The sequence below is a fragment of the Perognathus longimembris genome, chromosome 10, assembly GCF_023159225.1.
Source record: "Perognathus longimembris pacificus isolate PPM17 chromosome 10, ASM2315922v1, whole genome shotgun sequence".
Taxonomy (NCBI): Eukaryota; Metazoa; Chordata; class Mammalia; order Rodentia; family Heteromyidae; genus Perognathus; species Perognathus longimembris.
The window spans coordinates 47,624,338-47,649,389 of NC_063170.1; the positions used below are offsets into that span (position 1 = coordinate 47,624,338).

The 25,052-nt window shown below is 37.3% G+C and overlaps 1 protein-coding gene across 10 annotated transcripts in view; it reads right to left on the reverse strand.

Moving 5' to 3' along the window:
* Positions 1–655: 655 nt before the first annotated feature.
* The window catches only part of Slc4a7 (solute carrier family 4 member 7), an 86,398-nt gene continuing 62,001 nt past the window's right edge, over positions 656–25,052 (reverse strand). For 6 of the 10 annotated variants that reach the window (XM_048355981.1, XM_048355979.1, XM_048355980.1 and 3 more), the window contains 11 exons: positions 21,867–21,960; positions 20,047–20,208; positions 19,341–19,454; positions 16,829–16,993; positions 16,382–16,633; positions 13,893–13,961; positions 11,946–12,119; positions 10,322–10,453; positions 8,999–9,096; positions 5,821–5,928; positions 656–4,673 (listed from right to left, as the gene is read on the reverse strand). In XM_048355981.1, the coding sequence (XP_048211938.1) occupies positions 4,592–4,673; positions 5,821–5,928; positions 8,999–9,096; positions 10,322–10,453; positions 11,946–12,119; positions 13,893–13,961; positions 16,382–16,633; positions 16,829–16,993; positions 19,341–19,454; positions 20,047–20,208; positions 21,867–21,960 (1,450 nt within the window). In that variant the 3' untranslated portion in view covers positions 656–4,591. Of the gene's footprint in view, positions 4,674–5,820; positions 5,929–8,998; positions 9,097–9,510; positions 9,695–10,321; positions 10,454–11,945; positions 12,120–13,892; positions 13,962–16,381; positions 16,634–16,828; positions 16,994–19,340; positions 19,455–20,046; positions 20,209–21,866; positions 21,961–25,052 lie in introns of those variants that run through there. The other 4 variants (XM_048355983.1, XM_048355982.1, XM_048355988.1 and 1 more) reach the window with 2 other exon arrangements.

Sequence of the window (25,052 nt, forward strand, 5' to 3'; positions counted from 1 at the left end):
CCTATAAAGTTTGAGACTTTGGGAATAAGACGAACGTCTGGGTTATGGTGAAATGTTTATCACTTCCCTCTACCACCTCACGATAAGGGAGTCAATTATCACTGTGTACACAAACTAGATCTCTTGTTAATGGTTGTACCCACAAGACAGATTGATATCTTGTTTTCTGCACCCACCTCTCTCCTGTACTGAACTACACAAGCTTGCTTACAGGAGAGCTCGAGTCAGAGGCCGGTGAACACCAAAGCCCCGGGTTCCTGCTCTCTATCTGTCTTTTCTTGTTTCTTCAACTCCAGTATCCCATCATGCTGTCCCAGGTTGCAGGTAACAGCAGCCATTAACAACAAAAAAGAACAAGTCAAGTTGGGGATGTGTTTGCTCAAATCATTACATATCACATAGCAAAAATTTCTAGTCATAAAACAAAGAAAAACTAGAGGTTTTTAAAAGGGACTGTGTTTTCAGGATTCCCAGTATTCCCTAGGGATCAAAACGCCATCATAAAACACAATTTTGTGTTAGTGGTGTGCTGTTGTCTTTCTCTCCAGCACTAGAGCCCACGCACACTGGGAGACAGGAAGCAGGATCACGGCCCCCAGCCCAGCCCAAGCTGTAGATATGCAGCTCTTCTACTAATGCACAAAGGCAACAGTCAACAACTTATTAAGTAGACTTTTATTGCTTTTTCAACTTCAATAACATCTACAAAAAAATAGTTTTCTTCTAACAATTGTGAAATTTGAAAGGCAGGACTGTTCACATTATAGACTTCGGTAGAGACTTGTACTTCATATAAATGAAAATATGAGTTCTACAATTTCATGTTTAATTTATTTTGGATTTTATTATAAAACAGTTATTGTAATTATAAAAGTCATAAAAACTGTAACTGTACTTGTGAAATTACACCAAGTTATCAAATATTACATAACTGAATAATAAAATTCAATCTTTGTATATTTTAAACATAGTAATATGCTGGAAGACACCCTCTTGGCAGACCCTGAAATAAAACCTTGAATAATAAAGCAACACATACATACAAATCAACGTGCCAAAACTGATCGAAACAATAAAATGAAACTGGGGCATAACAATCACTCGAAAGTATGTGCTAAACAAATGCAGAAGTAATTTTCAGGCGATTCTGTTCCCAACTATGGTTTCCTATAACCACTACTTACTTTACTTTTGAAAAGTTGAAAAGCTTTAAAACCAAAATTGCCAAATTTTGCAACGTGAACACTATCTTAAATCTTGAATATACTTAAAATCTTTAAATTTACCTTCTAAAAATAAATAATTATTGAAATAAATGAAAAGGTATTTCACATATCTGTACTGTTTACAATAACAATGAGGCAATCTACATAAATAATTCTCAAAAATTAAGTTATTTAATATAAACATTTTGAATTGCTGTGTTATGTGAATATCGAGCTAACACATTCAAATCTGAGCATTCAGAAACAGGATTCACAAGTTAAATGCTGCATCAAATGACAGAACTGATCCATGACATAACCCTCTACACAGCAAGCCCAGTTCAGAGACCATTTTTCTTCTACAGATTTTAACCTGCCTTTCCAAAAGGAAAAAGTTTAAATGCTCTTCTACTCACACAGAAACTTTGAGTACAGGAAAGAAGCAAATGTTTTTTGGTTGGAGAAAAGAAAACTTAGTATTTCTGAATGGTAAAAAAAGAAATCTCCTTTATGAATACATGCATGAACACATAAAAAAGTTCACCCTATAGATTTTACAGAAGACTTGGCAAATATCAACACTGACACACCACAGCTTTAAGTAATCTAAGACTGGTAACTTTACATACACACTCACGCACGCACACACAGACAACTCAACACATTCACAATAAGCTATAGAAAAACTGTGTGCTTTGCTTCTTCTGAATATCTAATATTATTTTAAAATATATAAAAATCACCCTTTAATCATAAGGAAGCTAATTCATTGTTTTCTCAAAGGCTGCTATTTTAGATTTGAAACAGCAATTAAAAGAAAGTAAATTTCAGATGGTCAACATCAGGACTTACTATAGTCTTTGTAAACAGGTACCTATAAATAAATAACATAGGGTGGAGAAAAGAATATCCTGAGTTGGCTCTGTAGCCAGGGTATTCAGTAGCACTAAGCTCCATTTTTGAAAAATCAAGGCATCTAAGAAAGTGCAGGACTATTTAGGTGAATTTATTTTGTAAGTGGAATATATACAGGATTAATTACTTTGCACCTTGAGGTAAATCTGTACAAAGCAACTACAACTGCTCATATACACCTATGTAAGGCAACATTTAAAAATCAATACATAAATTATATTTTTCCCGTCTTGCAATGAATGCCATCCATGATAAGCCTTAGAAGAAGCAGTTAATTACTTAAACCAGGCATTACCTCTGCTCTTGAACGGAGAAGTCCTATCAGATCATTTATACTCAAGTAGTCAAAATAAAGCAGAAATCATTAGCAATAGGAGACACAGTAAAACACTGTTGAACCTAAAGTATTTTGCAAGTTATGGTTTTTCTGGCACTGGATCATTACTATACATAATTAAATAAAATCACAGAAGCAATGTAATACCAGGTAGTTTTAGGCTTAAATTTTAAATTCACCTCCTGGGAAGTAAGCAAAGTTGTTAACCCTTTGACGTCTGCACTCAGGGAGTGAAAGGAGGACTCCCTCTTGCTCAGGTACAGCAGGGGAGTTAGAAGAGCAGCGGCACTCTGTGGGCTTGTGAGGGCTGTGCTACCGTGAGTACAATAGAAACCCTTGCGTGGAGGTTGATAAATGATGGTGAGCACCATGGCCAACACTTTCCACCAATTGCCAACTCTTTTTCAGGCAATATCAAACATGACAGCTACCTTTGTAAAGAAAAGCAGCGACACTTTAATTAACATCTCATCTGTGGCTGAAGTTAAACCTATTATTTTTTTACCAGAACAGGAAAATATGGTCTTAGGGGTGGAAATTACACTACTTAAGTAGTTTAGAATAGAATAAAAACACTAAAATGTCAGTTTTTGACATTTCTCATGATCTTTCTGTAAGGTCAGTTTCTTCATACTTTTGTTCTTGAATCACAAATGACTAAGAAGAGCAAATGAATTTCAGTTTAATGTTTTCAATATTCATTTCACCATCTTCAGTATTTCTGTGGCTTCACAATATTCACCAGGATTTTGTAAACTGTTCTCTGCCAACTCAGTTACAGAACCTTATTTGGCCCTGTAGGCTTACCAAGAACAATATTTATTGATTTGTGGGGAGCTAAGAGCATAAAAAATGATAGAAATGATTTGTTGGAAGTTAAAAAGGTAGCTCAGAAAGACTAAATAAAAATCAGACACTAACACAGACAAGAACTGCATGCCATCAATCTGAGGCATACATAAAATGCCAATTTTTCTTTTAAAATACAAATGTGGCAGTGCTTTATATCACAGAGGCAAATAAAATCTGTTAACTACCTTCAGATATTAAGCATAAATGCAACTGAGCACCAGATATTTACATTTTAATCTAAATTTACCTTTTCAAATTTTGTATAAATTTTAAGCATAGAATCAATCAAACTATTTTAAAGTGAAATTGTGAATAATATATTAAATGTAGCCTATGTAATAGAAATAACAGAAAATGAAAGGTAATTCTTAATAAAATAATACTGATCATAAACCCATGAAAGAATCATGACTCCTGATTATTTTAATAAATCCTATTATAAAAGAAAAATAGGAACTTGAACCTGATACAAACGAAACCACTTAAATAGAGCAAAAGCAAAGAACAGACTGGGACTTACGACTTTTAGAAATTGTGAGTAGTTAGAAAAATTTCTACAAAGTAACAAAACTTTACCATAGCAATCCATCTTTTTACAGCTTTGAAAATCCAGAAGGTCACCAGTGATATGGGCAGTACCTCAGAAGTTGCCTACAATTTCACTTGTCTGTTTGCACGGAAGCTTTATGTAAATTTTGAGATTCTTTTTTATTCCTAAAAATCATAATTAAGAGTCCTAATGCCTATCCAGGAAGTTTCCATTCTGACGTTGAACTCTGTGGCCCCCCCAAAATGCCACCTCTCATGAAGCATGATGACCTCCACATGAACAGAGACACGGGGAAGCCAGACACACGTCCACCTGTGTCATCAACACAGACTCCCTGCTCTCCCGAGAAAGCACTAACAAGTGTGAACGAACACGTGATCACTCTTAGAAACTCAAGTAAAAATTATACAACATGTATCACTTAAGGCTGCTATAACTGCCACTGAGTAACAAATAAATTTAAGGAAAGCAGATTAAATGTATTCTCCATATCGTTCTATTGCAGGACAGAAAAGCTTTTTGTTTTTCTCAACAGAATAAATACTTGAATGTACCTCACTTCTAAGAGACCAATATATTAACATATAGTCTCCATGGTGCCCATAACAAGCTTCGGATAACTACTTCAAAATCCCCAGTAGTCATATATAAATAGATATTGTTATACATAGTGACATCACACATTATACATAGAGAGTTATATATCCATATATAATTCCTCTTGGCTCAATTCTATAATGAAGTTTCAGCATCCATGTATTTCTTTGATGGCTCATCTTCAAAATTTATTGTCACGCTCACAGGCTTTTCAGGGCTGTTTGAAAGAATGAGGAAAAACAATTTTTAGAGGAAGAAATACTAGGTCTAAATATGGCCAACAATGACTAAAAAGTGACAAACAAAAGTTTTTGAAAAAACTCCAAAGACCAGAGGGGTTCACATGTGACTCAAATAGTAGAGAGTCTGCCTAAAAATAAAGATATATATTTTAAAAGCCCAGGTTAGAAAAATTAGAACTCAAGACACACGAGAGATTGAGTAGAAAAAGGACTTCTAGAGAAAGCTGAAAGAGAAAGAGGGAAGGCTAGCTGATTACCTAGAGTCAGAGCTTCCTAAGACAGCAACTAAACAGAAATAGCTTTGTGCCTGCCTGCCTGTCTTTTTGATCTGATGTCCACGTACAATGTACCAACACTGAAAATACAGCACTTGACAGAAGTTATACCCCTGAAGGAAGTATTTGTTGAATATGAATGCCTGAGTGAGTACCTTGTAGGAAAACACCTTGCTCCTTCAGAGAGCTAAGGATTAAAGTTCTGGGGTTATTAAAACAGAATTCCTGAAGTCTCATGTAAAGACCAAAACAAAAACAAGTACATTAATAAATGCAAGGAGCTGGTGATAGAAGCTTTAACACATAGTCTATTATAAAGCTAGAGGATCATTCTATAATGTAACAGATTTCCTCCAAAATATCTTTAGGGAGAACATTTACCTCAAATGAAGAAATGATATGCTAAAATAAAACAAAACTAACGGGCTGGGGATATGGCCTAGTGGCAAGAGTGCCTGCCTCATATACATGAGGCCCTGAGTTCAATTCCCCAGCACCACATATACAGAAAATGGCCAGAAGTGGCGCTGTGGCTCAAGTGGCAGAGTGCTAGCCTTGAGCAAAAAGAAGCCAGGGACAGTGCTCAGGCCTTGAGTCCAAGCCCCAGGACTGGCAAAAAAAAAAAAAAAAAAAAAAAAAAAAACTAACACAAGAAGGAAAACAGGTATGTTTTTCTTTTACTCTTGGTCCAAAATAATCTTTCTATCATTTTTAACCTTTTGCATGTCATTTTCTACTGCTATATCAAGATTATTAAGAAACAGCTGCTCAAATTCTTTTGTGATATGCTACTATAAACTTAAAAATTACAAAATAAAAGGTAGGGAAAACATAGGGTTGTATCTACCTCAGGTTAGGCTTGGTCACTTTCGTGTTCTCAGCGTTCATGGAAAGTGCCTTCCATTGTGCAGTTCTGGCCATTTCATCTGATATGTTAACAACGGAGGGGTCAATACTGAAGACCAAACACTTTCTGGTTAGTAATCATCATTCGTAAAAGCATTAATGGTCATTTTCATTAGCTAATAATAATTTTCTTTTAGTTAAAACTGAGAAAACCTTGCCATGCACTTAAACCAACCAAAGTCTAGAGTCAAGACATCACAACCTCAGAGTGCTGTTACAAAGACCCCCATTCACAGAAAACCCCAATCCTTCACAATCAATACTCAGAGTACAAATAATGAGCAAGACTTCTTCCCAGGACATTGCTTCAGAATCTGACTTGTGGCTTCAGTAGTACTTAAGCAATATTCTAACAACAGTGTTCTCTGATCCTTGGCTAGAAATAAATATATTATTAACTAATGTGTTCGTTAAGTCTGAATATCATCACATCAATCATAAAACATTCCATCAAATATAAGAAAAATTTTGAGGAAAACCCTCTTCTTTACTTAAAAAAGAAATGGTAGGAAAGATGATACTTAACAAAGCTCTGAAAACACAACTACAGCTTTATAAATTCCACTTCCAGCTGACATCTAACCTTTCAGTGTCACAGTTATTTTCTCAACTGTATTAAAATCAAAAGAACAGTATATTGTCACCCTACACTTGTAAGAAATATTGCAAGTGACTTCAAGACAATATCCATAATGAAAATATCCACAAATAATTAAAGAGCCCAATCAAGGTTCCTAATCCTAACATGAAATTAAATAAAACCATCATTAATGTACTTTATAAAACTCATTTTCTTTACCAAAACTAAACTATTTCATGTAAATAAACTCCAATTAGAAATGTCAAATTACATTTTGTTAAAATAACAAGGTGGCAGCAGCTACATTATAAATGACTGCGTAGTTTTAAGATGAATAATACCAGGTTTTAACAACACTTTCACACTAGAACGGGGTTTAAAACATTCAAGACTGCAGAGCATCAGACATGGGCACTGAGACACGTCTGGGAATGGTGGAGTAGGCACCCCTACTCCTGCTGTGTTCACCCCACTTGTTTGGCAACTTCAAATAACCTAACAAAGTTTTGAACAATCCTAAATAAGAACGTAGAAATGAACACCTTTTAAACCGTTATGCATGCCGTTTTACTTCAAAATACAAGGAGACTGCCTACATCACATAAATTATTTATACATTTTTACTGAGCTTTCATTTTCATATACCAGCTCATCTGATCTTTATGTCAAGGAGTCTAAAGCTATTTAAGGTATAAAATTCTGTCAAATAAAGAGGTTTGCAATTGCCTGGCATTCTTGATGTTCAGTTTTTTAAAGCAAAACAACACTAGTCATGACTACAAGACCAAAATTCAGACATCCTTTTTTCATTAAACAGCAGACCATCCAGCTTTCACTGTAATTTATGACCACTACACTGAGAATGCACAAGGTGCCACTGACCACGATGACCAGTGCCTGCAACTCTTGCCATAGGCATGGCAGTAAAGTTGATGCGAGTTCACCAAATACCCACGGTGCTCCAGCTGGACGTATTATGATCTTATATTTGGCATTTACCATAGGCAAAGATTTGAGGAGAAAATTGTGAAAAAGTGAAATAGGAAAAAGAAAATACAGCTAGGCATCAGCAGCTCATGATTGTAAACCTAGCTACTCAGGAGGCTGAAATTGAGGATCTTGGATCAAGGCCAGCCTGGGCAGAAAAGTCTTTGAGACTCTTACCCCCAACTATCTATACCAAAAAAACTGGAAGTGGAACTGGGGCTCGAGTGGTAGAGCACTAGCCTTGAACAAAAAAGCTCAGGAGGGCTGGGATGTAGCTCAGTGGCAAAGCGCTTGCCTAGCAAGTGCAACGTCCTGGGTTCGATCCCCAGTACCAAAAAAGAAAACACAAAGAAATACAGTTTAAAAAAAAAAAACCCAACCAAAAAAGCTCAGGAACAGCACCCAGGCCCTGAGTTCAAACCCCAGGGTTGGCACCAAAAATGAAAAAAGTACAGAAGAGAGTGCTGGGAATATAGCCTAAGGGTAAAGTGCTCGCCTTGTATACATAAAGCCCTAGGTTCGATTCCTCAGCACCACATATATAGAAAAAGCTGGAAGTGGCGCTGTGGCTCAAGTGGCAGAGTGCTACCCTTGAGCAAAAAGAAGCCAGGGACAGTGCTCAGGCTCTAAGTTCAAGCCCCAGAACTGGCAAAAAAAAAAGAAACAAAACAAAAAAGTACAGAAGAAAAGTAGCCAATTTATTATCACAGCTAAAGACATGAAAAATCCAAATGTGACTGGAGAACCTATAAAGAAGTTAAAATGAAAAATGAAGGCCTAAAGCAAGTTAAAACCAATGAATATATTCTATCAACGGGTCAAGGAAGAATCCGCTGTACATTCACTGATTCTCTGCTATAAAGAGCCCATCAGATATGGAACAGAGGAGTAGAAGTAAGGCTCAAAGTAACACAACACCACAGATTTTTAGTCTTTTAAAGCTACAAAAGTTTGCATTTCCCAGCCTTCCGATCTTTACATTTTTATTAAATATATGCTTATTAAATAAATTCACTAAAACTATAGAGAATAAATTAAACACATGAAAACCTATTACGTTTTCTGTGACATGAGCTCTCAACCACACCTGTGGGAAAAGAAGAACTACAGGGCCTCTGAACATAGGTACACACTGAAAAGTTACTAGAAAATGAATTACAAATCTCTTGATCTCCAGCCAACACTAAGTCTAGCCCTAATGAAGGGCAGAAATGAAAAGGGTGTGCTACTGAGAGTACAGAAATAATCTAAACAGTGTGTACTGATTGGAAACTTCATCTCACGACAGAAGGGTAGAAGAGAACTAACTACTGGTTTGGTTGGAGTCAGTTTAGTTAAGTTAAAGGCTGCAGTTGAAGCCAGCTTTTCCTGTGCTCCTGCCTGAGACTAGGCACAAACTGAAAGAAGCTCCCTTTTACTTGACATGCCCAACTAAGGTTTTACCATCTTTTTTTAAAAATAGAGGTCATTACTTTAAAGAAATACTTCATGTTGACTCACAGACTTGACACAGGCATAATATACATTTTACAAAATAAAAGTCTTATCTCACCTATATTTTAAGGCCTTAACTGGAATTTGCAAGAGACTTCCTCCTTCAAATGGAAGGTGCACAGTGTCTTCATCCTCCTGAAGCATCCGCTCAGCCTCCTTAGAGCACAGACATGAGATTACCCAGGGGTTTGATACTGTAGAACACCGTAAAGACTTGGAAATTCAAACTGACAGTATTTAAACACAAAATACCTGCCATAACTGAAAATGTCACTTTATAATCAGAAACATACCAGAAGCACTAATTTTAAATGGCAGGTCTTTCATTTCTCTGCAAATGAATCAACACTATTCATGAAATTACCCAGCACTTCTTGGAACTCAGTGGGACTATACTGTACAAGCAAAAAACTTACTGAATAACATTTTGGGAAAGATTCCTTAAAATAAACACACAAGTAAGGTTTATTTTACTTTCTGTCCTTTCCTTTGTCTGGCCACCTATAATGATAGCTGGAATTTGGCAGCCACTTGACTCGAGGTGAATGTGAGAATGGACGTAAAGCGCCACTTACTTTTGAGACTTCTTTTACATGGGCCAAGTGGGTGGCACACACTAGGAAGATCACAGTTCAAGGCCAGCCCAAGCAAACAAGTTGGATACACTAGTGCATGCCTGTATTCCCAGCTATGTGGGAAGGATAGGGTAGGGACATCACAGTCTAAGGCAAGCACTGGGCAAAAACAGGAGCCCCTATCAGGAAAATAAGTGGAGCAAAAAAGATGTGGCTCGAGTGGTAGAGCCATCCATCTAGCAAGCACAAGGCCTGAGTTCAAACCCTCATAACAAGCAAAAATAAAAATTAATAACTTTAAAAGTCACATTTAATCAGGTGCTAGTGGCTCACACCTGTAATCCCAGCTACTTAGAAGGCTGGGATCTAGGGACTGGTTTGAAGCCAGCCCTGAAGAGGCTTATCTCCAATAAACTACTCAGAAAAAGCCAGAGGAGGCACTGTGGCTCAAGTGGTAGGGCATTAGACTTGAGCAAAAAGAAGCTCAGGGGCAATACCTAGAACTTGAGTTCAAGCCTCAAGATTGGGGAGAGGGGAGTCACTTTTTTTTCTTATGTTTCACTGAACCATATTCTAACTCAATCAGGAAGTATTAAGTAGACATTTTACTATATTACAAATATCTTATTGAATATCGCAGTCCTAACTTTTGCTGAAAAACAGACATAACATTACCTACCCTTTATAGAGTTCTTATTTAGTATTTGATTTAGGATTAAGTGAGTGTCTTCAAATTATTACAAAAGTATCTGCTACTCTGCACAATATGAAACAATAAAATGTTGTAAATCTACTATTGCTTTTACCTCTTTTTCTTTTTTCTTTTTGTCATCTTCTTTCTTTTTCTTACTTTCTGGCATGAGGTCATCAAGCCAACTAAGTTCTCTCTTTGTGAAACACAGGTCCATGAGCTTGCGTACAAAGACTAATGCAAGAACCTTAAAAAAGTGAGGAAGAAATATTCAGTTCTATATAATATAAAACACATTGCTTCAAGATGAAAGAATTTATTAAATCTTAAAAACAATTGGGAAAATCATTCACATACTTATCATATTGCAAAGGAACTAAGTCAAATCTTTTGGCCGGAAACCAGCTAGAAAGGAAGAATGAACAGCACTGTTGCCCTGTCCTCTGCATGGGTAAAGCATGTTTAATGTCACCAAGATTATCTTCATGACCTTCTGTGCCCTCTGTAAGGATTTATCAGTTTTTAAAAATACTATATTGGATTAGCTACTTCAAACATGGGATTTTAACTTCTGTCGCATGGAAGAACAGAACACACTTTAATTTGCATTAAAATGCACTTCAGAATGAGCATATTTTCAAATTCAGATTGACTTTAATCATCTCCTCTGTTACTCACTGTATCCCTATCTATGTTTTTGTTAAACTTGGGCCTTTTCCTCCTTTGTTATTTGGTTTCTGGTTGTTGTTTGTTGTTTTTTTTGGGGGGGGGGATACTAAGGCTTGAACCCCACATGGGCATTGTCTCTTAGCTTTTCATTCAGGTTGGTATGCTACCATTTCAGATATAGATCCACTGCTGGCATTTTGGTGATCAGCTAGAGTTAAGTTTCATAGATTTTCCTGCCCAAGCTGGCTTTGAACCTCAGGTCCTTAGATCTCAGCCTCTTGAGTAGCTAGGATTACAAGTGTGAGACACTGCCTAGCTCCAGCCTTTAAGGATTTTTGTGAATTAACAGTTCTGTACAGTTTGGGTAGAAATTCTTGTTCTTCCTTATATGTTATAAAAGTCCCTCTTAGTTTACAGAATGACTTTACTATTTATAATACCTGCTGACCAAATAAAAAACAATTCTCATGTGGTCAAATATATTTACCTTTTGCAGTTGAGTTTTCTATATACCTTGTACTCCTTATCTGACACCATGTATGAAAGAAATTCTAATTCTCGACTTACATGACAAAATTAAATCATAATAGAAAAAGTTGTATAATCCAGTGATTGAGTTAGATTTTTCAAAAATAAGAAAATTTATTCCTTCAATAATTTAATGAATTATATATGTTTTGTCTTATATATGTCTCTAGAGATCTGACAACTTCTGGTATACTGAAGGACCCTGCTAGAAAATTATGTGTTCCACAAATGTCCTAAATTCTATTGTTTACCAAATATCAAACAGGGCCCTATATCCCAAGTAGTAAAAAGTTAAATTTAAAAACTGGTAGGAAAATTCAGATTGGAAAGTAACTAGTTTAGGCACAGAGATACATAGCAGAATGCTTGCCAAAAAGTGCAAAGCCCTGAGTTCAAATCCCAATATTACCCAAAGAAAACAGAAAGCAACTGGTTTATTGTTAGAAAGTTAATTCACATTTTCAAATATGTAAGATGTTCAGTATGCATAATTCTGTTCTGAGTTTGAAAAGGATTGTCCACAGTAGTATACCAGCACTTACCATCATGGGAAACACTACTGCAGCAGCTGAGGCTTTTATCACCCACAGCAGAACGAGACAAGTGAGCTGCACCACAGTGAAGATGTGCACCTTCCACAGAGGCACATAACGGAGGTAGATCAAGTCAGGCTGGTGTTTGGCAGGCATTCCAAATAATTTTATGCGATCAAAAAACTGGAAAAAACAAACAAGAAGACATGAAAACTTTCAATAAGACATCACTCTTACTATTGAAGAAAAAGATAGGGTTACACTCAAGGGCTTTGTGTTCAATTTAATTGCTAATTTAATATATTCAATATATTCTGTTAGTACATACAGGACTGTTTTAGCAAGGAATCTCTGAATTCAAGGACAGAGGAAAAATAACCAAAACAGTCACTCAAACTATTTCAATTAATCAGAAAACTTATGAGAAATCTAAAGGCAAATTAAAATATTTAAATGTATTTTTCTATAACCAAATGTACAAGTTGATTTCTTTTGTTTTTTAATATGAACAACTAAAAAATACTAACTGAAGAAATTAAATTCGAAGGTTCTCTCCAAGTCACTATCACTAATTTTATGAAAATGATTTGGGGGAATCATTGCCAATTTTTTACTTAATTTCTAAACCTGTATATACTTCTTGTCTTGTCCCCCACCCCTAATCTAACTGTGTAAGTTCCTATCTGTACCTTGAAGATGGCTAAAAAGGTACATAAGTGCTATTTCCCTGTTACTGTCACATATAAATCACCTTCTCTGACCTCTGGGTGGGGGGGAGGGGAGGGAGAAGGAAAACGAAGAAAATGAGGGAAGGTGTGACAGAAATGTAATCATTACCTGACTTAGAGTCATGTAACTATAACCTTTCTGTACATCATCTTTACAATAAAAAAATAAATAAAATTTTTAAAAAAAGAAAATGAAGTTAGCCAGGGACTGGTATCTTAACTACTCAGGAGGCTGAGATCTGAGGACCATGGTTTGAAGCCTGCTTGTGCAGCAAACTCCATAAGATTATCATCTCCAATTAACTACCAAAAAGCTCAAAGTGAAGGTATAGATCAAGTGGCAGAGCACTAGCCTTGAGTTAAAAAAGTGAGAACGCAAGGCTCTGATTTCAAGCCCTTAGCTGCACACAAGCACATACACACACACTCACCCCCGGCCCCCAACAATCATGTGAGACAGACAATGAGATCATTTCTTATGAACAGGGCAGAGAGTAAAGACTAGTCTTTTTGGTTTTCCCTTGAAAAGCTGTACCTGTCATTACACTCCAGTTAGCAACTTCAGACAACATGCATTTGTGAAAAGAGGTAGTTATGTGGAGCCAACTAGTTTCCCCTCCAAATTATACTCATCTTAGGAACTTTATCAGCTTATTTTCCAGGAAGAATAGTACAGACAGAGAAATGAACTCACTGGATTCTAGCTTTAGGCCTAGTGTTTGCTTACGTAACCTTCAAATGTCTATTTCAGTTGGAAATTTATCCTTTCCTCTTTCCAAATCATCAATCAAGAATCCAAATCAAGAATGTACTAAGTCTTACAAATCATATGGTGACATATAAATGTCAGGTATTCCATTTTAATAGGAAACTAATGTCCACCTTGGTCTTTTTCAGGGCTCAAAACACTATTCTGCATGTTAGCAACAGCCCTTTTCCCATTCCAATTCTTTAGATCCTTCTTCTCTCTACATTCATCATCTGACAGCTAGAAGACCCTTCTACGCTTGACTGACTTTAAAACAGAAGACTGTGTCAGTACATTTCCTCATTCATTGGGGTAAAAATATTCAGTGAGCAATAATCACTTTGCAAAGGTGAATCTAATGTCAGCAATTAGAAAAACTAACTTGCTCTCAAAACATCAAACAGTTGAGAATAAAAACCATTTCTGCAAATTTAAAATAGCTATAGGCTTTTCCATAAAAATAAATAAATTAAGACTTGCCTGGATTCCTTTTAATGAAGAAACTCCCATATAAAGGAAAACACCATACAGAACCGGCATTGGAATAAACTGTAAGCAGAATTATTATAATTAGAACTCATGCTACCAGAACAAGTTTACAACAGTGAATACACATAGACATAACTGGTAACTATAATAGAGTGACTAAGGGACAAAACTAAAAGATCCTTTAGAGATGAGCATTAGACCAACTAAACACTGCACACACAAGAAAACTTGGAGAGTTGCTGACGCTCTGTGTCTTCCCTAAAGAGAATGGTCATGTTGAAGAGCAGAGGGCAACAAGAGTTCCTGGTTTCAAAAGCCTAGTTAGCTTTTAAAATAAAACCAAATTTTTCTGTACTTTAGTTCCAACATCTGACTGCTGTGCCAATTAAAAACTGGTGGTCAAAAAGGCCTCTGATGTATTAATCACTCAGAAAACACCAAGTGCCTTCTGCTAACGATATTTACCACAGCACCAACACTATAAAGGAACATTTACTAATTATAAGCACTGAAACCCACCTCCAAAACAAAGCCCATGTTATTAATTTGGTAGATGCCAAACCATTTACCTGGCCGGTGCCTAAGCACTCTACAGAGAAACATGGCAAGTATCAGGCCCCTCAACTTACTCAAAACCATATTCAGTTCTCTGAGCCTATAGAGAAACCTAGAAGGAAAAAGGCCCCCCATGCTGCTTGCATACACACTTGCAGTGCGTCACACAGACACCCCTTTCTTTTTCCCTTTTCCTCTTTACCTCTCCTGACTGTGGGCAGGTGGGAACTAGTGGGAAGGGATGTACTTAGGAGAAGGATAGTGAATACTGGGAATGAAAATGAATACTATCAAAATAAACTATTTGCAACTATGAAAACGCAACAAGGAAAAGGGTAAAGAGTATGATGGACAAGGAGAAATTGACAGGAATATAGCATTTAACTGTATGGATATGTCAAACCACCCCTGCTCACTCCCAGGTAACTAATACAAGCCAATTTTAAAAACAAACCAAAAAAAGACACACCCACAACCAAAAAAACTATGTCCACTGCAGCTCAAATAACTAACCAAAGTATTACCCCTTAAGGAACCTAGAAGTGCTAGCCTTGTACATAAAAGCTCAGATACAGCTCCCAGGTTTTAAGTTCAAGCCCCAGGACCAGCATACATACACTCACAAAAAAATTACATTTGGAACTGTGGGCATAACTCAAGAGGCCCTGTTCAAATCACAGGCAGAAAATTAAAAAAAAAAAAATGGCCTTGGGAGTCATTTTGGAAAGTGTAAGAAAATACGGAGACTAAACATCACTTTAGATCCCTCTTCATGTTTTACAAACTTTTCTGTCTAATTGGAACAGTTAAAGAGCTATTTGTCAAAGGGGTTGATCTGTAGGATGCTGTGCCCTTGTAAGATTGCACTAAACATTTACTTTTCAAATAAATCTAGCATTATGCTGGAACTGTCTATTTCCCCATTTGTTTCACCAATTTATGTTGTCAAGCTCATGCAAGTGGACAATCACATGTCCTATTTAGTATTGCTTCTGAAATCTAATAGCATATAAATACTCTATAAATACTTGGTGAACTAAGTGGCCACAAAAAGTCCATGAAAGGTGGCCACAGAATTCTCACATATAGCAACAACTTTTGGGGGTCCCTGGAGGCACAGACTCTAGTCCACAGTGGTAGAGTGCTTTCCCTAGAAGGGGTGAAGCTCTGGGTGTGTAATCGAAAGGAAAGGAGAGGAGGAAAAATGAGATAAGAAGGAAAGAGAAGGGAGAGGAGAGAAAGAGAGAAGAAAAATCAAAAAGGGGGGGGAGGGAAGGAAGAGGGAGAAATTTAAAGTTATCTCTTTCTATCTATATATCTGTATATATAAATATTATATACTTCATATAGATATATTTATATTTACATACATATTTTAAGTTATATCTATATATGTAGAGAGAGAGAGAAGGAAGGAAAGAAGAAAGTTTTTAAAAAAGCTAATATATATAGACACAAGATATAAAGATATTCAACCTATGCAACATACAAAACTTTTAAGGTTAATATACATCACACATAAACAACCCAAGTTTTCCTCCTCACTTTACACATGGCATTCAAATCAATTCAACAATTTTCTTTGCAACAAATAATAAAGAGAAACATATAGTTGAGCTAATCAGACTTGACAATATTTAGTACAGTTACTTTCTAAATATCTACAATCTGTACAATACAAACAAAAGTATGATTACTTAACTTCATAACTAAGCATTATTAACTATCCCCAAACTATGTAGTCCTTGATACAAAACCCCTTACATTATTTTTTTACATGGAAACATTGTCTCTGAAATGTTTACTATATTAAAAAATTTACCAAATTATTATTTCCTATATTTCAATACTGCATTTTCATGCAAGTATAAATGTTATGATATATGCTAGGTAAGATTTTTAAAGTACTGCAATACAGCTTTTACCTTTAGCACTGAGGTCATGAACACAGAGAGGCCCATTAGAATGAAAATCATGAGCCCTGTAACCCGCTGTTCACGGATTCCCAAAAACTTAGGTTGCTCTCCAGGGGCAGAGCACTCAGATTCAACTTTCAAGCTGTTGACATGACTAATTGACAGCACTGTGGCAGCCACAAACCAGGGCAGTCCCATGATGGAGCACACTCCCAACATAACACCGACCATGAGCAAATCAAGGTGATAGCCAGCTCCTTTCTGAAAAGTAAAATGAACATAAATAAACAAATCTATATGATTCTTTTAGGTTAAAACTCTATTCAAAGAAAGGGAAAAACTAATTTTCATCTTGTATTATTTAATGCTATAATTGTCATAGAAGTATCTCAAGCTCTAGAAGATATCACAATGCTGGAGGCAAAGTTTTTAATGAAGGCAAAGTTTTTACATTACCTTCAATTTGTGCTCCTTTCTGTTTATGATTACAGCTGTGATTTGTTGATCCATAAAGATAAGAATGGTACAAAGCAGAGCTGGAATAGCAGCTATCAGTAAGGTCCACCAAGGATTATCCCCCAATGGGCTTATGATCCAGCCCCTAATATGTGGACTGGTAGGCTATTAAAAAAAAAGGAAAGAGACAAAAAATTTCATTTCTATATTACACTAAATTTCCACAGCACACTGGGCCTATTGTAAGAAATGTCAAGGGATAGGAAATAAATGAATTCCATCTTGGGACTCAGGGTGAGTTCTTTGCAAAGACTGCCACAGGAGTTTCTTCCATCCCACAAGTATGTCCCACACACAAGATAAGTACACAGTAACAGTACAATTTCTAAGTCCTCCTCCTCAGGAAACATGTGGCTTCTCAGGAGCAACTGGAACTCTGAGAGGACTTGACTATGTTGCTAAACTCAAACCTAAACTTGAGGACAAGATATAAGGGAATGAGGAAGAAGACCACTAACATCCCAGCATTCAGCCATCTGTGCTGAAACCCAAACAGATCAATGTTGCCAATGTAGACAATCTGACGACTTCAGCAATGTGAAAGCTATCCCAACTACCCAAGCTATCCCAACTACCACTGAATTGGAAAAGGGCTATAGTGGTGTTTGGTAACAAAAACAGGACAACAAACCAGAGTGTTATTTCAACACTGTCCTAATATATTTCACATAAGACAACGTCTAGACTAAGCCCTCCAAAATCACATGCATTCGAATTCCTATGCACTAGCAATCAGGCAGGGCTAGCACTCAATCTCAATCCACAACTGGGTTCAGGACACGATTTCCCCAAGGTCTACTGACAAAAACCTGGCACCTCATCAGGCAGTCACACACCTCAATACCACAGCATGAAATTAATTTTTCTTAGGTTGAAAATACAAATACTTTCTAAATATTGTTGGCCGATTATTTCCCATTCATGCATTCTACTTTGGAGGCCACTGATTTTTAACAATAATGGTATCTTCTCTATTCTAATGAAAGATAAAACAGATTAATATAATCTTCACTACATTCCTTATAACCTTTACACCACTTTATTTTTTTGGTGGTATTAGAGTTTGAGCTCAACGCAGGCACCCCCACAACTTGAGCCATGATCCCATAAACCATCCACTTCCTTAAAAAAAAAAAATCAGATGCCTCTAAAAGAAACCATAACTTACTAAATATAAAAGTTATATGACCAATTGCATGCATCAAAATGTGCTTTCACTTTCAACATAGTCATAAACAGCGAGAGGATGGGAGAGAGGACAAGAAAGAACACACACAAATAACTAACCCTTGAACGATGTGTGGAGGAAAGGTGGTGTGGGGCTTCCAACTTTTCAGCAGCCAATAATCTGAGGTATAAATTTTGACTCCTCCCAAATTTAACTACTGATAACCTAGTCACAGCCTTACCAATAGGTTAATTTTATGTGCAGTGAAAGCTATGCGAGCTGTCGGTGATTTGCAGTCTGCTAAAGGGCACTCTCAACTCAGTAACAACAGGAGGTACCCAAGTTCACCCTAAGTAGTTCTCAAGTAGTATTTTTTGCATTTGTTTACTTTTTTCCTCCACTGCGAATGGTACCATGTATAATGTCTATATAGGTGCCCAAGTTATGATAAAGTTTAACTAGATGGTGTTAAATCATAAAAAGACTAGTACCCACATATACATTATACATTCATGACATATATCTAATTTCTCTTTCATTGAAGCTACATCTGAGAGCTTGTTTTTAAATTCTATCAAACCTTCCCCCCAAATCAGCATATAGGCCATCTGCAAAGATCTAACCAAGGTACAGTTAAATATAAATTTGCCTATCAAACTGGAGGCTCTGTCTGGAGGTTTGGATTACATACTGTTTTTCTTAAAAAACATACCTGATTTTCTCCTGATTCTGCTGGAAAATTTTAAATAGAACTTTCATATTTAACTATTCTACAAGTTTAACAAGGGTCATCTCCTTGACACTCATAAATTAAGGTTGAAGATCCTTCTTTTTATATCCTACTATTGAGCTATATCACCAGGGCCTAGATAGGTAGTTTAGACTGGCCTTGAACTGACTACATAGCCCACACTGGCCTCAAACTCATCATGCAACTACCTCTGACCCTTGAGTGCTGGGAATACAGGCATGTACCACCACGCCTGACCTGGGTTACTTATTTATAAAGGAATAGAGAATATTTCTTTTACCCTGGAAAGCACAAGAAGTCTAGGTAGGAGTGTAAGATCCAAGATCCATTCTTTAAATAGCTCCCAATGTTTAGGCACAGCAACTTTCACCTAATCTCCAATGGACTAGTTTGATACTTTAAAATCATTTTTTTTTAATTTGAGAATCATGTAGTTTTTCCTTTCAAAGCATCAGTTCTTCAGAAGGCAGTATCTCACTTTAAAATTGCTCGATATTCCCAAGTAACAAACAGCCTTATGCTCTAATGCTTACCTGAAATTTCTCAGGAACATGAAGTTTAGGAGATGGAATTCCTACAAGGTAGTCAATTGCGACCATAATTACTATTGTGAGGAATACAGCAAAGTCACTGATTGTCGACCGCACCTATGTTTAAGTGATGGTGTTAATAAAACAAAAATATAATGAGTTCTTTTTCTAAGTATTCATTATCTCTCACAGACAAAACACAGATCACTAAAGAGTAATAATGGGCTATAATTACTGACAATGTCATCAGGGACATGCTCATACCTAATCTATCCAATTATTTCTCAAAACATAAGAAGTACAACTAATCGACCCTTCTGGAAGTATCATTATCTTCCTACTGTAAGCCCACATAATTTTTCATAATTTCTCTCTCTCTTTCTCTCTATCTCCCTCCCTTCTCCCTCTCTCTCGTTCCCTCCTCCTTCCTCCCTCTCTCTTTGGTGGTCCCAGTACTGGGGATTGAACTCAGGCCAAGGCATCAATCCTTAGCTTTTTGGTCAAGGCTGAGGTCAGCCACTTGAGCCAGAGCTTTTTGCTGTGGAGGCAAGGGTCACACAGACTTTTCTGCCAAGGCCATCTAAATAGGATTACAGGCATTAGCCACCAATAGCTGGTTAACAATTTCTACAAGGCCATCTGCCATTTGAAATAACCCCTACCCCCGACCCCCCCAATTATCAGAATTTCAAGATTCCATCCCAGTTACCTTAGTAGGAAAATAACGCTTGGTCTTGAATTGCTTGAGGAATGAAGACAGAAAAAATGTTGTGAAAAATAAAATGACACACCAAAAAAGCACATCTGGAATATAAGGCCCATGAAGACCACAGGCCGAGCCTACAAACACTCCATGATAGGCCTTACACTCCTGTTGAAAAAGCACAGGAAGATACAGAACACATTCAAATATCCAATGAAGTACTTACAAACTTAATTGACTCTAAAATACAAGTTTTATATTTCACAAAGACAATGCCAAGCCAATTGTATAGACCACCTCATCAATTAACTTTAAAACAGACCCAGAGTTCAGAGCCTTTTAACAAGTTACTCTTTCCTCTCAATTACTGTCTCCCTAGGGAAAGTCTCTTGACAAGAATTAACTGAAATGTTTTCTCTGCATTCTTGCCAGGGAAACAGCTTTAACTGTTTCCTTCAGTTTTGGGCAAATTGTTCAAACAAAAGGAACAGGCAATTACTACTATGTCTCAGTATGATGCAAAATTGGATGAAACTACAGGAACAATTCCAACTAGCAATAACAATCTATGGTCAGCTGTTCTCATGTGACTGGAAACCTTGAAATTAAAAGGTATGGAGTTTCATGAAGTAAAAGTGCATTTCTACTAACAAAATCAATACTACACTTTAAAATTCAGCATAATATTACATAATATGGAAGCCTACTGATTTGATTTTCCTTTTTGGTGGTGGGAGGGATTAACTGAATGGCATGGCACATAACCTCAAAGGTCTTTTATTTATCTGTATTCTTTTTTTTTGGCCAGTCCTGGGCCTTGGACTCAGGGCCTGAGCACTGTCCCTGGCTTCTTCCCGCTCAAGGTTAGCACTCTGCCACTTGAGCCACAGCACCACTTCTGGCCATTTTCTGTATATGTGGTGCTGGGGAATCGAACCCAGGGCCTCATGTATACGAGGCAAGCACTCTTGCCACTAGGCCATATCCCCAGCCTCTTTTTTTTTTAATATTTATTTTTTTTACTTTTATTTTTTGCCAATCCTGGGGCTTGGACTCAAGGCCTGAGCACCGTCCCTGGCTTCTTTTTGCTCAAGGCTAGCACTCTGCTACTTGAGCCACAGTGCCACTTCTAGCCATTTTCTGTATATGTATGTGGTGCTGGGGAATTGAACCCAGGGGTTCATGTATACGAGGCAAGCACTCTTGCCACTAGGCCATATTCCCAGCCCTCACTAGGCCATATTCCCAGCCCTCATTTATTTGTATTCTAACAACTTTAACATTAAACTCATGTTTGCCAAGAAAACAAGTTAAACACCATTGTTTTTAATTCCCATTGGTAAATGTAATCCATGCTGAGGACCTCAAAACGACTTGATCATTCCCTTTTTTTTTTTTTTTTTTTGCTTTTTTAAATAGTGCTTGGGATCAATGTATACAACTAAGGCCTTACATATGAAGAACACACATACTGCCTCTTAAGCATACTCCTGACATGGCCCTCTGCAAATCAAGAAAATATATCCACTGTCATACAGTTAACAAACTAACAACTGCAATGAGAAAGGAATTATGTAATACTATAAAAAATAAAGGCAAAAGGAAACTCAAACCCAGTGAAACCCTGATACATTCAGATTGTTCTCCACTTTATCTCCTTTCCCACCTTCTTCCTCTGCCTGTGCCTTGTAATGCATGGCACAGAAAGTGACCAGAGCTATTATGTTAAAACACTGTGTCCTGAAAGCACAAGCTATCTTCATTGACTGGAAGGAAACTATATGACCAGACAGTTTAAGAATCCTTTGTTTGTTTAACATACTCACAGATACAGTGAGGTTTTCCCAGGAAATATTCAGTGCTGTTACATTGTTCTCTAGAGTTTCATTGCTAGAGTTAGGAGGCTCCATGCATACACATCTGAGAAATGAGAACAAGATGGATTCTGAAGACTCCTACATTGCAAATACCTATTTTGCTAAATCAATTTTTTTGTGCAAAGTGGTAGCTCTGAACTTCAGGATGGTTTTTTGGTTTTGTTTTGTTTCATATAGCAAAACATGAACATTAGAAAGTGACAAAGTACCAGAAACAAAACGAAATGAGGTTTTCACATCATGAATAAAACCAACATAAAATGTCAGCAAAATATCTAGTTAATAATTTGATATATAACTTGAGAGGGACATGATTCTCTTTAAAAATCAGCAAGCACCAGTGACTCATGCCTGTAATCCCAGCTACCTAGGCAGCTGAGATCTGAGCATGAAGGTTCGAAGCCAGCCTAGGCCGGAAAGTCTGAAATGCTCACTTCCAAGTAACCAGTAAAAAGCCAAAAGAGAGTGTGTGACTCAAGTGGGGGAGTGCTAACCACAGGGGAAAATGCTAAAAGACAGAACCCATGCCTTGAGTTAAGCTCCAGGACCAACATTAAAATAAAATCATAAAATAAAACCCTACTCTGTGTAGCAAGATTGCTCTGCATTAAATCTATTTCCTCCATCTCCATATCTGGTACGACTATCTCCTTCACAATAAGTAAATATTTCCAAGTAAAATTTTCACTACAGCCAGATACCGTGACATATAACTATAATCAATGCAACTCAGAAGAACAGGATGATTATTATGCTTTGAGGCCAGCCTAGGGAAAAAATTAGTAAGATCAGATCTTAAGAAATGAACTAGGTATAGTGATGTGCTTCTATAATCCCAGCTACATGAGAGACATAGCTTGGAGGCTAGTGATCTGAAGCCAGGCCTGAGCAAAACTGCAAGACCTTATCTGAAATAAATAACCTAAAAGTAGAAAGCAATGGAGGGATGGCTCAGGTAGTACACTTGTATAGCAAGAATAGGGGCCCTAAGTTTGAACCTAGTACTGCCAAAAGGGAAAAAAAAAAGGGTACACTATTATTTGTAGGCTCTGACAAGCCCTACTACTCATCATGATCTTTTATTGGTCTTTTTCTCCTTCCCACCCCTTCTCTCTCTGCTGTGATGTAGGCACTCTCAGCACTTAGCCATTAAGATTTATTCTTTAAGATAATTTACTTGCTTTGGTCCTTCACACACCAAAGGAGCCATAGTAACACTGATTCGAATTATCAGCAATCAATGCCTACAGATACTGAAGAATGATTAGATGAATGTTGTTCCCTTGCAGTTACTCAGCAGGATGGACCTCTGTACCTCCCTGAAACACTCACAATAAAAGCCATAAAGTAGTACAGGACAGTGGGAGAAGGAAGAAAATTAAAAAGAAAAGTGAGAGTAAACAACACAGTACAAGAGTTAGCAAAAAAAGTGTTTCTAAAATTTTCAAATACGTCAATGCTTCATTAAGAATTTTCATGCTCCTTTTCCTATCAAAATTAAGGGTATGCAAAGGAAAAAAAGGGAGAGAAGAACAGAGGAGGGTAGGGACGAGTGCAGAGCTTAGGTGAGAAGGAAGAGAATCTCCACCAAGCATACTAATACCAAACATGACTGCTAAAGAAAGTAAATACAGGTATCTTTTCAGATATAAGTGATTCTAACAGCCTATTTTACTTGTATTGAATATATTACCAACCTTTTTGTGACTATTATATTACCTTTCCAATCCTATTTTGTTCTTGAATTAAAATTATTTTCATTTGTCTTTATTATCACCAAGAATTATATTCCACTACACAGAATGTGAAAATGTATTCGAATACTATATTAGAAAATGTTTTCGCAAGTATAACAGGCTGTCAGACTATTACCTGGAGTGCCTGCTTCAGTAGCACTAGAACATGCACTAGAACTGGAAAGACACAGAGCAGATCAGTACGGCCTTGCACAGAACGATGAATTCATGAAGTATCACATATTTTATTAAAAAAATTAATCAAGATAGTAATCCAGATATTCATCTTTATCTTATAAAAAATCTTCCAGGGGCTGGGGATATGGCTAGTGGAAAGAGTGCTTGCCTCTTATACATGAGGCCCTGGGTTCGATTCCCCAGCACCACATATACAGAAAACGGCCAGAAGTGGCGCTGTGGCTCAATTGGCAGAGTGCTAGCTTTGAGCAAAAAGAAGCCAGAGACAGTACTCAGGCTCTGAGTCCAAGCCCCAGGACTGGCCAAAAATAAATATATAAATAATCTTCCAGCTGGACACTAGTGGCTCATGTTTGTAATCCTTCTCAGGAGGCTGAGATCTGAGGTTTGTAATTTGAAGACAGCAGGGGCAAAAGTCTGTCACCAAAAAGAAAAGCCAGAAGTAGAGCTAAAGTGGTAAAGCACTAGCCTTGAGCAAAAAAAAGAACTCAGGGACAGCACCAGGCCCTGAGTTCAAGCCACAGGATGGGCATTAAGAAAAAGGAGAGGGGAGGAGAGGGGAGAGAGTTGGGGGAGGGGAGGAGGAGTTGGGGAAGGCTAGGGGAGGGAAGGGGGAGTTGGGGAGGGTTGGGAGAAAGGAGGAGGGGAGAGGTGGGGGGAAGGGAGAGACCCATACATCTAGGATTTGGTTGGAGAATGTAAGAAAACAAATAGATGCTTAACTGCCAATCTATTCTAACCTAGCCAATTAAATTCAGGCAGAAGATTAAAAGCATTATACATTTAAGTTACGAATGAACTTGGTCAACTAAGTTTATGTCCATTTAATGCTTGGGCAAAATCTCATCTGAAACAAACATGTCTGGTATTACATGGCAGAGTGGTGGCTTCAGCTAGCAATAGGAGCATCGTATTGCAAAATATTTTCTTAGGCTCTGGTATTGGGGGGGGAGCTGGGGGGGGGGGGCGGCTACAGGACAGACACAACACAGTTTTTGGTTTTTTTGCACAAGGCTAGTGCTCAACCTCTTCAGTCACTTGGGACTTTTCTGCTCCAGATGGCTTTGAACCACAATCCTCAGATCTCAGACTCCTGAGTAAACTACCTTACCCAAGTTATCAGTACCCAGCTTGTGTGTGTGTGTACACACGCATGTGCCAGTACTTGGGCTTGAACTCAAGGTCTCATGCTCTTGGTCAG